Source organism: Montipora capricornis, chromosome 5 (genome assembly GCF_036669925.1).
Source record: "Montipora capricornis isolate CH-2021 chromosome 5, ASM3666992v2, whole genome shotgun sequence".
NCBI classification, from domain to species: Eukaryota; Metazoa; Cnidaria; class Anthozoa; order Scleractinia; family Acroporidae; genus Montipora; species Montipora capricornis.
Window position 1 is genome coordinate 17,532,757 of NC_090887.1, and position 15,012 is coordinate 17,547,768.

At 37.1% G+C, this 15,012-nt stretch overlaps 1 protein-coding gene across 1 annotated transcript in view; it reads right to left on the reverse strand.

Annotated features, from left to right (window-relative positions):
* The window catches only part of LOC138049718 (phospholipid-transporting ATPase ABCA3-like), a 42,444-nt gene extending 27,888 nt beyond the window's left edge, over window positions 1-14,556 (reverse strand). The window contains exons 1-18 of the mRNA XM_068896120.1: window positions 14,393-14,556; window positions 14,171-14,244; window positions 12,262-12,293; window positions 10,609-10,812; window positions 10,042-10,182; window positions 9,811-9,961; window positions 9,239-9,350; window positions 6,874-6,984; window positions 5,828-5,971; window positions 5,442-5,536; window positions 5,001-5,114; window positions 4,061-4,261; window positions 3,088-3,208; window positions 2,888-2,989; window positions 2,010-2,291; window positions 1,244-1,362; window positions 1,003-1,149; window positions 93-182 (exon numbers count right to left, since the gene is read on the reverse strand). Coding sequence (XP_068752221.1) covers window positions 93-182; window positions 1,003-1,149; window positions 1,244-1,362; window positions 2,010-2,291; window positions 2,888-2,989; window positions 3,088-3,208; window positions 4,061-4,261; window positions 5,001-5,114; window positions 5,442-5,536; window positions 5,828-5,971; window positions 6,874-6,984; window positions 9,239-9,350; window positions 9,811-9,961; window positions 10,042-10,182; window positions 10,609-10,812; window positions 12,262-12,293; window positions 14,171-14,244; window positions 14,393-14,449 — 2,297 coding nt within the window. The 5' untranslated portion in view covers window positions 14,450-14,556. The remainder of the gene's footprint in view (window positions 1-92; window positions 183-1,002; window positions 1,150-1,243; window positions 1,363-2,009; window positions 2,292-2,887; window positions 2,990-3,087; window positions 3,209-4,060; window positions 4,262-5,000; window positions 5,115-5,441; window positions 5,537-5,827; window positions 5,972-6,873; window positions 6,985-9,238; window positions 9,351-9,810; window positions 9,962-10,041; window positions 10,183-10,608; window positions 10,813-12,261; window positions 12,294-14,170; window positions 14,245-14,392) is intronic.
* Window positions 14,557-15,012: the final 456 nt, after the last annotated feature.

Genomic DNA, 15,012 nt, shown 5'->3' on the forward strand with positions numbered 1-15,012 from the left:
AGAATGCAACAAAATGTCAATCCCAAAACTCTGTTTTGGCCCTTTAAAGGTATGGTGAGCATCAATGTCATTTTTCTATGAATATACTGTACCTGCTCTTAAGAAACAAAGAACTTCCACAACATCTAAGCTGTCCATCAGCCATAATAGCAATGCGATCTCCAAGGAAATCAGCTTCATCCCTAAAGCAACATTGCAAGTGGAGTTAACAGTAGTCATAGCATTAAATGGGGTTTGGGAGACACCAATACATCTACGAGATTCTACTTTTGACAGCCAGCTCCTAGATGAATTGATACCCTAGAAAACCAGCCCAAGTTCCAATACAGTATGAAACACTAGCACACATTGCATGTTGAGGAAAGGGAGAGGGTAAAAAGTCCTGAATGTGTCAGAAAAAAAATTATTCCTGCCATGACTGGCTACAAAGATATGCAAGGATACAAATATGCTATGTCTTCTAACACAGTGATGCATGTGCATGAAAAATATTATAAAATTACGAACTGCAACTATCATTTTACTTAAACCAACTAAAATTATATGTTACTGTATTAATACCAGCATTCTTGTAAATCACGAACCACTTTTTTTGTCAGAGCTCTGATCCATTAACTCAGCTGCTAAGGTGGCTTAAAGCTATATAAACTTAAGTAATAATCTCTAAGAAGGCAAAGAAAAAGAAAATAGCGTCCTGTAATCATTTACTTGTTTCATCAAGTAATGTTTTTGGTCTCTCTGCTATTCAATCAGTTAATCTGGTGTACACCAAGACAATTATTATTGCTATTATTATGTTCACCTTAGAGATGGTGAAAGTGGGAGATTCAACATTAATTGTTTTGGCTAGGTAAGTCAATACAATTTGTATCCACCAATAATCACTTTCACCTCTGTGAATATTAATAAACACTGCAGCAAATTATGAAATAGTGCAGAAATGAAAAATCTCTTTTTTTTTTTTAATATGCTTAGCAAGAAATGTATTCTTATGAGGCTTACATGAAGTGGGTGGTTAAGATTATGGTCTTTCCAGCTTTGTGTTTGAGCAGTAAGTCCCAGGTTCCTCTTCTAGCATATGGGTCCATCCCTGAAGTTGGCTCATCCAAGAACACAATCTCTGACCCTCCAATGAGAGCTATCGCACAACTGCAACAGGGACATTAGTGATGCCCGTTAGAACAAAAAGATATACATGTAACTGAGTAAAACGGATTTCACTAAGATCAGGACTTTGAGTTACCTCAGCTTTCTTTTCATTCCACCAGAGAGCTTAGATGAGGCCCAGTTCATCTTATCATTTAGCTGAATGTCATTAATCATCTGAAGAACTTCTGAATTAGCTTGTTGGCCAAATGTTCCCTACAAATAATAATTCTGAATTTATAAGTACCGTACATGTATATGTTGCCGGTAAAATCCGTTCTCAGGTGAAATACGTCTTTACCTATGTTAAATTGGTGATCCTCATTTTACCTAAGTAGCATACGCACTTACATGAATTAAAGAACCGTTTTTTTATCCTAAATTAAGCCTAGAGAAAAATTAGGGTCAGGTTAGGATTTGTTTTGGTTATTATACATAGATATCAATTGACTCATTATACAAAAGTAAATAATAAAAAGAACCGTGTTGGGTTGAGCATGTTTACAAAGTCATTGTAGTTCAACAGGACTACAGATCTGGAGGGTGTGAGTTCGAGTACCAGTAAGTGATTAGTACAGTCTTCTGTTTCCTTACTAAGTATGTTGTGATGTTGAGCCTAAAGAGTTATTGATTCAACCTGAGAACGGATTTTACCAACCACATATAAACTTTCTTGTTTCTTTGAAGACATGATAAGATTTCAAGGATTTGGGACATAAATGTTATAGAGGAATTGAGTCTGCATCTCAGAAATGCCAGTGCTTCAAAAAGCAAAGATTGGAGTCAAGAAAGAAGAATACTTAAAGATGAAAAAAAAATGGAAAGATTGGCAAATGGTGAAGTTAAATTCAAAGTTGAATGACCTTCAGGTTGATGAAGAATTCCAAATGTTCTTTGACCGTCAGTCGATCAAAAAGAACGTTATGTTGTGGGCAAAGTCCAAGGCTGTCTCGTATTGCATCCATGCCTGTCAATATACTCTTTCCATTAACATGTGCAGAACCAGACGTTGGAGGGAAGAGACCAGTTAGAATTGACATCGTAGTTGTCTTCCCTGCTCCATTATGACCAAGTAATGCTGTGATTTGACCTTTATACATTTGAAGTGAGAGTCCATCAACAGCAACTTTAGAACCTGTTGAGCCCTGCAAAGAATCGGATTGATTGAACAAACTAAACCAAGCTACAGTGTATGACAAGTGTCACATTGGGCATACATGATAGTAATTTAGTTGCTTGTTGTTTTATGCTTGGGAGTGGCATTATCAGTGGCCAATTAATTCCACACTTAATTTCCTCTAAAGGAGGCAAGTAAATTAATTACCACGCATAGAAAAGTGCATCTTTTACTTATAATAAACAGAATTCCACATTTCTCTGTAAACTTCATAAAAAGTGCTTAGTCTGGCAAGAGAAATACCCACCATACTTCTTCATTTCCCTTGCCTTCATATGAAAACAAGTATTGATTAATCAAACAAAAGTAAAAGGTCATTTGGAGTCTATCAAGAACAGCAGAATTTTGAATGACATATATACTTGGTTTCTTTATACAACTACAGACCTGGCCTCCTTTGTTCAAAAGGTGGATAACACTATCCACCAGACAAATCACTATCCAGCACATTAACACTACATGTACAGTAGCAAAACCAATTGATTAATGAAGTGGATAGTGATTTATCCAATGGATAAGTGCTATATCCACCCTTCGAACAACTGGGGCCTACACATTCATTACCTTGAAAACTTTCCTGAGATTCTTGATGGAAACACCCACTGGCAAGTCATGAGTTTCATCTTCAATATCTGGATTATCAGCTCTGTCCACAGGTCCCATCTCCTGAAATCCAGCTCCAAAAGGTCAAAATTTACACAACAAATTTAAAAGGGAAACACCAATAGTTACAACATTATTGAAACTACAACTTGGGAGTTTACCTCTTCAGAATTCACGTGCATGGTGTTATCCTGTGAAACTCCGCACCAATAACTCTTTGTGAAGGGAAAATAGAATGGCTTAGGGATGCCATAACTCCCTGGGAATACTGCTTCAACATACCTGACAACAGGAAACATCACCAACATATCCATATTGTTAAAAATCCTCTAGCAGAGCAAAAAACGTTTTAATGACCTATATCACTTATGATGTTTTCCCCGGTCTTGGTCATGGAATAACTATATACAAAAATTATTTGTTATTACACTGTATTCATGGTGTCAAGTTCATATGTGTCCTAATATTCTGAGCCCTTCCTACATTCTCCTGTTTTTCCTACTTTTTTGCATGATCAGTACAAAATGCAACACTGGTATTAAATGGTAGTAAAGCAATTCTGATGCCTGAATTACATGTATAATTGAACCATATTACACTGCCTCAGGATTAATTAGGTGCCACAGTGACTGACTTCCAAGCCATGTCCTTTGAGAACTGTGCTACATGTACTTGGAACTTCCAGTAAACTATACAAACCAGGGACGTAGCTAACATTTTTCAACAGGGAGGGGGGGGGGGTACTTACCGGGTACCGGTATGTCACATCGACATCCACGCTGTTTTTATAGAGAAAGTGACAATTTTTTGGATGAGCAGTGAGTGTGGGGGAGGGACAAGCCTACAAATTAGCTGCAAAGATGAAGTAAGTTTCAGGTGACATAAATTACTCCCACAGATATGGTTTGTATTATTTTTTTGCCTGTCACAAAGGGGGTCACAGGCACCCCAAGACCCCCCTGCCTATGCCCCTGCAATCACCTACATGTATAAACTTATTTCAACCATTCTGGAAGCATAAAGTGACCAGAGAAAACAAAGAATAATGCAATTCTAGTAAGCTGCAGGCTACCTTTGACAACCTACATGTAATCTGGAGCACAAATGTCAAAAAATATCAAGAAAACATCATACCAAGTGATGACTGCATACACAAGGCTTTCAATTATAAGCATTCCAAGGACCCAGGAAAAGCTGAAGTCATCATCAGGCGATGGAGAGGAGGACACCTTGTCCCAAGTTAAACCAACTTCATTGCTCTCAAACTTGGCAAAAATCCGAACTGCAATTCCAAGGCATGAGTTTGGCAAAAGGCAAACTGCAGCCTTCTCAGACCTGTGTGCAAATAACGCAATAATTATATAATGGTTTTGATTTAATAAAATTAAAAGCCTAGTAAATACTAAGTAAAGTGCAAGTATTGAATTGTGACTGCCCCTTTCCACTGAATGCTTCTCTTTAAAATACAAAATTCAAAAATACTAGTAGGAAATACAATGCTAACTATCTAAGCTACACGAAATGGTAAAGATGCCAATATAATTACCCCAGACAGTTCAGCATGTATCTAGTTCTAAGACAACTACACGAAATAATTTCTTTAGGTACAATGTAGCTCCTCAGATTCCCCCTGGTGATTGTACATGCTATTAAAAGGCATATACAATTACTCTGTCTTCCACCAATTAAAATTAATTATTCTCAATGCTGTTATATGTTAGTTTGAATATTATTTCTAAAAAACATTAAGTACAAGACTGCACATTAGGCATTCATTTATTCCACTATCCAACTTGATACAATCCTGATCAAATAAGTGTTGGATTTCTGACTTGTTCCACTGCACAGGTGTACAAGGTCTCATTTATTTAATAACATATTACCATTCAACATTCCTCCTTCCGTTCATTAAGTCCCTATGTCCCCACTAGTTGCAGCAGTGCAAAATAAAGATGAAGTTCTGACCAGAATTGTACTATCATGCAATGACAGTCTGGTAATCTGTTCCACTGTAACAATATAATCTCAAGATACACAATGGAAATGACAATAAAAGACAACATGGTTTCCATACCTTGAAAGTCCGTCAAATACTTGCTGTTGGGCTAGTTGCTGGAATGGAACAAGTGAACAATACCAGGCTACTGCACCAAACAACATAGCCACAACTGGCCTTGAAAAAAATACACTGCAAAGGAAAAGAAAATTTGATACACTTTATCAAACAGACTTGGCAAAGAAAGAAATAGCAAATCTGTTGAGACAGATACATGATTGTATGATAATGTACTTAACACATGAGTCAACCCACACATACTGAGTCTAGGCTTCTGTATCCTGGGCCAGTCACTGGAAGGAGAGTGCATGCTCTCTCCACTTAAGGTTAACTCTCCTTCATAGTGACCACTTCAGTTGTATAGATACTAATACTAATTTAACACTTATTATACTGTCGAAATACCTGCCTATTATTATACTATTCAAGTATTTATTGTATTAGATGCTTATCCCATACCTTATAGCAAAACAGAACATAATGCTTGCTATGACATAAAAGAGCAGAAACACAAAGAGAAGAAAGCCATCCGAGAACTCAAAGATCTTTGCACCCTATGGAATAGTAATGGAAAGAATTTGTTGTTAATGAATAACATTTATAGGGTTGTGGCAGTTCTGACACGCAATTAAATCCAAATTCTTTCAGGAGAAAATCTAGTGATAAAATTAAGTCAGCATAAACTGAAAACCAGGTATTAAACAAGAGACTTCTCTCTGACAAACTGCCAAATTATACATATAGGTATTTCCATCATACAATCAAAAATATAACAATGAACAAATAATCAAATATGTTGTTCATTAAATGCAAGAACACACAAACACAAAACCAAAATGTCTTACCTTAAGAATTATTGTAGCTATAATGATGGACACGAGAAGGAACAGCAAATTCTTAGTGAACCATGCACACCAGTGAATCCAGTTTGCCAGTCCCATCATTTTCATTGACTCCTTTAAGCGGTTATGCTTTTCATGAACAAGCTCCTTGAATAACAAAGGTATAAAAAGTGACTTTAATCCCAGGAATTGATGTTAATTACATGAGGATGTGCCATCCAGTGACACAACACAGTCACACACATTAAGTATCCCTATGAGATCCAATTTACATGTACCAAATAATATTAATTATAAAACACTTTTTAAACAATTTAATGTTTGATTGCAATTAATAGAATCATGCCACTTATTTATCATTTATGACGATCATTAATCTTCATTCAGTTTCAGATTTTCTTTTTGATTGTGAGGTACTGAAGACAACAGCATTTAATTTAATTATATACCTTCTCCTTGATTTCTTAATAGGCCAACAGAGATATTCCTTTCAAATTATTGGAATTTGAAGTAAGAAGATTAGCACCTAATATCCCATAGGAAGAGCCCAAATTTGTGTTTTAATCAAACTAGTCTTTGGATGAACCACACGTTCTAGGATTGCTGTCCCACTATAAAATCTACCCCAGTCATAGCAAAAAATTAAGCAACCTGCAGGCCCCATGCAGTTGTTCAAAAGATTGATAGCGCAATTCCACCGGATAAATCACTATCCAGTGGATAAGTCATGGCAAAACCGATTGCACAATCCAATGAATAGTGATTTCCCCCATGGATGGGGCTAACCAAGGTTTGAACAACTTGGGCCACAAAATTATGTAAATGTAAGTGGTTTAAAATCTGTTACAAGTTAGTACTTAAAAAAGTTTGGGGCAACAAGGTAAGCATTTGTGCATGCATGAAATGCACAAAAATTGCCTTTTTCAAGTACTTTTATGGAATTTATTTTATGCAAGCAGCTCGCCAACATGTGCTCTGCTTAAAAAATAAAACCTCACATTTTCCCCTGAGTGAAATGGAAGGTTTTGGCAACCATGCAGTAATTTTACCTTAATAATCATAACAGCAGAGTACATGAATGCTAAGGTCCATAAGAGAGGCATCAGTCCCTCAACCGTTTGTATGAAGAAGTTCTCGGTGTAGTGTGGATATGGTAATTGCTAAAATGGACAGGTAGATTGTGTTAAGTACCGTAACCATGATTTTGTCTTAAAATGTAGGTCTGATCAGGAGCCTGTGAGTAGTAGTTTGCCTATTCCATACAAGCCCCATGAGACAACTTTTGCACATGTCTTAGTTTCTATTTTCTTTAGCTCTGTACACACTGTTTAGAATGGCCAATCAGAAAAAAAGTTATCATCAAACAAGGACAAAAACAGTGTATGCAAATTGTGCACATTGATGTAAATTGATGTAAATGTGATCAGTCTCCTGTTGAAGGGGGTTAGTTCTAAAAATAGAAAGATTTGTGCAAAGGTTGTCTCAAGGATATAATGCATAAGGAGGCTCCTACTCATGGGTTGCTGGTCTGATCAAAGACATTAAGAATTTTCTTTCCATTTACACAAAGACAAGGATTCACTGCACATGTTAAGACTAAAAGAAGGTGAATACTCGCTACCGTTGACATACAGTTCTAGGAGAGTCTTGGAGAAATGGGTAGGCTAGAAGAATGGGGACAGTAATGACAGAAAAGAAGGCACAAGACAGGAGCCTTAAGATAGCAAGGGGTTAGGGTTGCCGAAGCAGGTGAGAAACTTCTTACATTTTCATTAATATTATTATCAATAATCATTATTGCATCAGAGAGAGATATAATTATTTGACTAGCAGTTACAGTATTTTATACTAAAGGTGTGGAAATAAATGGTATAATTACAGCTTTTCATTCATTACGCAGGATGCCTCTAAGGTGGACCACATAGAAATTCTAGTCCGCTGTCTTTTTATCCTTTTTATTTGTAGTTGCAAATTGACAATTTTTTTAAGTTTCCTGTATTCTGCAGGACCACGTGGTCTGTGTTTGTTACGCGTGGAAGTCGGCGAAGTCGATCGAATATCGTGTCCAGCCGAAGCAAAATTAATGCATCCACTGAGCGCAGAAATATACCACATGTCTCACAGATATTTTTCATCCCAACCCGTAGGAGGAAAAAAGCCATAAATTTTTGTCATCAAACAAACAGTTGAACCAGTCAGCAAACACTTTGTCTGAACACCAAATTTGAGCAACTTTCACAAGAATGGTTCTCATTAAATTTATAAATCCAGCAAAAAGTCCTCACTCAGATAAAAGTGTTGCACTCTCGAATATGTTACGGTTATTACCTAGAGTACTAGTTGCTATGTTATTGTTTTATTGTTTGTAATTTATCATACACTACTTAATCAGGATTATTATAAACTAGCAATAACAAAGGATTAGTGAGGTCCGTTCGAGTGTTGTCTTGTCATGACGAGGCATTTGTGTAATTTAAGTAGTTGTATATTTTGGGGAGAATCATTTTGTACCGCTTTTTAGTCATTGTTCAGTAATAAGGTATGACACTATATGTATTTATGCATTATCAACATTATGGGATATCTGTAGACTCCTAGCCTGCGAACGCAGATGCATTTCAGGAAATATGTCTGTGTTCGCATGCTAGAAGACTCTGAGCAGCATGACTTCCATAAGTGTCACCGCTCTATCATCCGCCGGTCTCCCATCCATTAGTGCTATTATAAACCCTGCCCCGAAGACTGAAAATTGCAGTCAAATTACATATCATCACAGGGATCACCCTTTGGGGCCCTGATCAGTTTCTCAATTTATTTCATGTACATTGTAAGAAATTCCTTGTGTCCTTGCACCAACCTGTTGCCACTACACCTTTTAAATTCCAGGTTTCCCTCGTTACCACTTAATACAAGCAAGAGCCTTCCTCACGCAAGCTCGTTTGTTAGTGTAAACAGAGTGTGATTATCGCTACCCATTAACACTCGCCTACCACCAATGTGGCCTGGGTTCAATTCCCAGACTCAGCATCAAGTGGGTTGAGTTTGTTGGTTCTCTAGTCTGCACCGAGATGTTTTTCTCCGGGAACACTGGTTTTCCCTTCTCCTCAGTCTCCCCACTTACATATAGGGCTCCAGCGCTAGAATGACTAGACACTTAAATAAAGTTCCTTTCCTTTTCCTTTTAATAGATCTTAAATTTACATCGACCCATCCCGCGTAAGCACCTCCAGCCGTCTTGTTTACATGTATGCGGGTTAACATTCACTGTTTTTGCAAGAATGCTTAATCTGGTTTTGATTCCTAAATTTCATTCAAAGGGTGATCAATGAAATCAGCCAGCAATAAAACACAACAAATAACACTGTGCAGAGGCTGACGTCAACAGAACATCACCTGAAACCATCTGAAAAGTACCTGCAAGTTAAGTGGTATGGCTTCTGTTACATTAGAATGTTCCATTATTATTGCCATATCAATTAAATACTGCAACAGCACAAATCGTGACTTGTAACCCTCACAGCAACCACTAAAGTGAAGAGAAAGTAAAACTGTGAGAACACACTTGTTCTAAACATCAATACACATTATAAATCTGGTCCTTTCAAAACTACATGTAGCAGACAGTCTACAGGTGACATTTTGTAAATGTGCAATGTACTGCTTCTTGCAGATTGCAATCTTGAGGGTGAAAGAAACAAAAAAAATTCTGTAAATGCTGTACAGAAAGCCTCCTCCTGGATTTATAGAGGGGTGCAGGGCAACCACCAGGAGAAACACCTGTCCATAGGACGTATCTGGATCTTCTTAGATCTTCATGAAAGACCTGGTAAAGATCTATGGATAAAGATGAAGATCTTTGAAAGACCCTTGAAAGATCTTTGAACATCTTCAAGAAACCACAAGTACTTGCAAAGATCCTTGCGGGCACTCTTAAGATGTTGAAAGGTTCAAAGATTGAAGAATTATAATGCTTGTTGCGTACAAACCCAGTTCTTGGTCCAACAGCCTGAAAGTCTGGATAGGTCTTTTCTGTCCTCCACCGTTTGTTACCACCTGCAACTTCATGGGGAAGCCGCAGGCTATACTTGATATGCTTGGGAAGCTCTGTGGCTCCTTCATTTATACTAAAGTGAACAGCTATAAAAGAGGAATAAAAGTTAATTAAGTAACTTAAAAATTCTGATTTCTTGGACCACTTGCATATTTTGCCATGCTACCTCCAATGTAATCGTCATGCTGTGATACTTCATCAGCCATTTCATCAGCTGATGTCCAATTCCTGTTGTGAAAGATGCTCCTAGGAGCAAGCTTTATTACAAGCCGTGTCTGAACCTGTATTCTTTCCATGAGTTTTGTTACTGAAAGAAACAAAAACAAAAAATTGTGCCAATTGATTCACTAGACAAGTGTTTAATTTAAGTCTTCTGGTGCACCTTAAAGTATAAACTAAAAAGACTCTATCGCCCACTGTAGCTGAACTAAATGACTTCTCATTGAATGGCAGAACAAAGGGATGATCAATGAACAAACAAACAAACAAACAATAATTAATGAAGAAGGGAATTGCAGGAAACTCGCAAGCCAGTCACCAACTGACTGAGTCTTGAACATTTGCCAGCAAATTCAATTAAAACAAAACATGCATTCCAGTCACGGTCCACTTGTGAGTAAGGGAAATACCAGAATTATTATTGAAGCATGTGATCTATAAAAATGCTGTATTAGGTTCAACTACTTCATAGATTCTTTAGAAGTCACTCTAAAAAATTCAATCAAGTGCATACCTGGAGGTATTGGTGGATAATATGCAAGGTATGTCTTGTTTTGATACTTTTTTAATAGCTGTGCATTTAGCAATGATGGATTAATGCCACTTGAATTGAAGCCTGCAGCCATTGACTGTGCAACCTTCGTTCTCTCATCGCTTGTAAGAAGTCCCTCATACAGATTATTGGTAAAGTTTTTTGATGATAACGGTTTAAAAGAGCCTGAAAATTTGATGGTAAAACAGGTTTAAGTCAACTAGTCAACCGTGTCATTTCATTTCATGAATGTTTCTTCTCTTTTTTGGTTGATATTAAGTCAAGGGATTGACTAGAATGTCATGTTTTAAAATGCTATATATATATATATATATATACCTTGATGTACCTTGATGTATCTTGTATCTCCAAGCGTTTCAAAAACCAGCATTTGACTTGATTTGTGTTGATTTAGTTAATTTCAGTTTACAGTGCCCCCAAATAGTGCTCCAGCGCTAAATCGACTCTAGAGACACTTAAATAAAGTTCCTTATTTACCCTCCCAATCATGATACACCACAGAGAACAGACCACAACACCAGGAACTTCGTGCTCTACTCTTTGCGAACAGTGTGTGGATCTTTTACGTCCCATGACGTTATGAACATTGAAGGGTTGTGAGACAAGGACTACAGTTTATCGTTCTTATCTGAGGAAACTAAAGACTCTGTCCATTTGCAGATGTCATTACAAATGCAGCAATAATCTCCTCAGTTATTTTACGACTCTTAGTGTTGGTCCAGTCAGAGTTGAATTGACTCTAGACCTCCCACATGACAGCCCAGTGCTCAACCAACTGAGCCACCGATGCATGGTTGTGCATTTCCTTCAGCCCTGCCAATCAACAAAATTAACATTATTAAAAAGAGGTACTATCGTGGGTAAGAAAAGGTTCTTCAAGAATAGCCCTTATCTGCGTTATCAGCAGTTTTGCCACATAAATGAGGCTAAGGGGTCATTTTATATCAAATTGACCCTTAAGCCTCTTTTGCATGATTGTAGTTTTGAACAAAAGAAAATGTGCCTGCTAAACTCCAATAAGGTCTATTTAACAATTAGACCTGTAGCCCTTTCGGGCTATGGGTCAATAGCCCATGAGGCGAAGCCAACTGGGCTATTGACCCATGGCCCTTTAGGGCGAAGGGTCTAATTGTTTTAGTATCACCCAACTAGTCAGACAGAAAATACAATAATGAAGTTAGCAAATGCAAGTTGAAGAAATATTTATTTGGGAATAAAACGAAAGAAAGCGTCACGCTTTTCGCTACTCGAGGACTATTACTAATAGTCCTCTAGAAGCATAGCCAATCAAAATGCAGGATTTGCATTAGTCCACTAGTTGGGTGATACTAATGAACATTATTTTGAGGAAAAAATGCAGGTCCTAGCTGTCATTCAGTAGAATATCACTGACCTATCATATGTAGAAGACAGTTAAAAGTCAACAACATGTACCACTGTTACAATAGTAGGTTAATTCAATTCTACAATTGTGTTGATCTTCAAGGCCATATTTGGTAGAACAACTTCCAAAATTCCTGTCATCTCAAAGTCAACTGACTTAGTCAGCCATTACAGCATTTTGAGGATAATTAATGTTTTTCAAAATTACTGCATTTATTTTATAATACGTACTGAAGCAGAAATCATTTGTGTCCAGTAAAACCCTACAAATTTGAAACAGAAACTAATTAGAAAATTTGCAAGACCTTTGCAGAGATGATTGTTGTGGATCATTCCAAAGCCTCCTGCACCGTTTTGCTGGAGAATGGTAATAGAGGCTCTGGGAATTGATCATGATGGTGCAATGATCTGGCACAATATCAAAGTAACACAAAACAACACATGAAACATAGGACACAAAATCAAAAGCACACAGTCTTTTTTTCAGTATCTTCAGAAGCTCAGATAGTCTCTTGAATCACATTCTTCTTGATTGCAAATTATTTAAAAATTATGACATCAATTTCAAGAGCTCAGTTACCCAACCCTAAACCCTAAACCCAAACCCTAACCTCTCCTGTACCCGTAATCCGGAAATTGTATTTTAAGGTCTCTAATAATGTAGATTAGGGTTAGGGTTAGGGTTAAGTGTTATAAAAGGATTCTAGTAGGATTATCGCATTGCCTCACTCTACCCGTAATCTATAAACCGAAATCGTTGTATCTCGAGGTCTCTAAGGTCTCTATTGCATATTGAAGGTCAACATTAAGGTTCAAACTGGTATGTATACTTCAAGCAGTTCAAACTCTAAGAAAAACTGCCTTATGATTATTGTGTTTTCAAAAAATTGGTCACACGACACACTTGAGAACGGCCGCCGATGATACAGTTTAGATCGACTTTCAGAAAAAGAGCTGAATTTCCAGATATTAGTGTAATATTTAAGTCTTATATGTTATGGGAACAACAATAATTTGTGATGTTACATTAGAAAAAGTTGAAATCTTGGTAGTGACCGACTGATCACGGTTCAATAGCTATCGCAAAACTTGATTTTCAAGAGCTTGGACAAACATAATAAAATTTGCATCTTAAAAAGTTCAAACAGCTCTTTCTTCAAACATTGACAAAGTGGTGCAAGGTGTCACTAAGTTTAAACCTTGGATCTACCAAACCTTAATTAAAGCATAATCATGTGTATTCCACCTGTACTAACGATTGGAACCTTGCATTTTGCATAATACAGGATGTTAACTCTAAGAAAAACTGCATTATGATTATTGTGTTTTCAAAAAATTGGTCACACGACACACTTGAGAACGGCCGTCGATGATGCAGTTCAGATCGACTTTCAGAAAAAGAGCTGAATTTCCAGATATTAGTGTAATATTTAAGTCTTATATGTTATGGGAACAACAATAATTTGTGATGTTACATTAGAAAAAGTTGAAATCTTGGTAGTGACCGACTGATCACGGTTCAATAGCTATCGCAAAACTTGATTTTCAAGAGCTTGGACAAACATAATAAAATTTGCATCTTAAAAAGTTCAAACAGCTCTTTCTTCAAACATTGACAAAGTGGTGCAAAGTGTCACTAAGTTTAAACCTTGGATCTACCGAACCTTAATTAAAGCATAATCATGTGTATTCCACCTGTACTAACGATTGGAACCTTGCATTTTGCATAATACAGGATGTTTGAAAACGTATGTAAGCTTGCTACTTACGCTAACTCTCGCAAAGCAGGATAGGATTAAACTAAATCGCGGGAGTCGATAGACTGCAAAACAGTCGTATTTTTTGCGAACGCAGTAAATATTCAGACGAAAGTCGTATTTTGAGACGCGGTAAATATTCCGAAAGGTCTGGAGCGAGTGTTTCTCTTCTCACACGCCCTACGGGCGTGTGAGAAGAGAAACCGAAGATGAAAGAGATGAAGATGAAAGAGAAACGACTGTTTTGCAGTCTAGGGAGTCGATGGTGTAAAAATTAACCTTAAGTTAAATTTTAACTAAGCCGACGGCATTTCAAATTTTAAAATTCTTCCAAATTCAGCAAATAGATAAATCTTACGTAATATATGAGTTGCTGTACTCACTTTGGTAGTATCAATACTGACAAGAGCAAAACTGGCAGCAATAGTTCCAAAACAGTCCCAGTCGGCCGTCGGATCTATAAAAAAATATATATATCAAAGTCACCACAGTATTACATCGCAAACACACCAATCTGGATTTGCCTGTAAAAATAGACTCTATTGAGGTGTGTGAAGGCTGTCGATTAACTTGAACTAAAATATTGCAGCTTTCAAAATGCTGACCTGCAAAATAAAGTTCTTCCACAGTAGCAAACGAAATTGTCGAAAGCGGTTTGCCATTATCTTAGAACTGAATCACGACACGACTTTGTCGGCTCATGGCAAAACGAAACAGAAACAAACGACAAACGAATCAATTCATGCAACCGTAACCGGTCTTATGACTTCATGCATAAGGCGTCAATTTTCTGAATCCGGCACACGCAACCAATCAGAATGGAAGAATGGGAACATGCGGAACTCTTTTCCATCTTAGTTAATAGTTTTTAAAAACATCGACTCTTCAAATTAGGATTCTTTGAGACAGAAAATTTGCAGAAATCTTCGACCATCGACGCGTTCAAAAAGAGTTCTCACTTCACTATAATCGTTTTACATTCATTCCCAATTTCCTGAGACTTCGGGATTCTAGCTTTTTTAATACTTTAACTCAAGAAGTTATAATCGCAATTGTGGGATACCCTAAATTCGTATCAAGGAAGAGAAAATATCGTACGAATATGCCTCGAGAAAATTTTAAGGTTTAATTCATATTCTTTCAGTTAGTCGCAAACAGGTGATCGTTTGTTTATGGTTACCACTTTGTAAACAATCATTCGTAAACTGGTTGCGATGCTGACGTC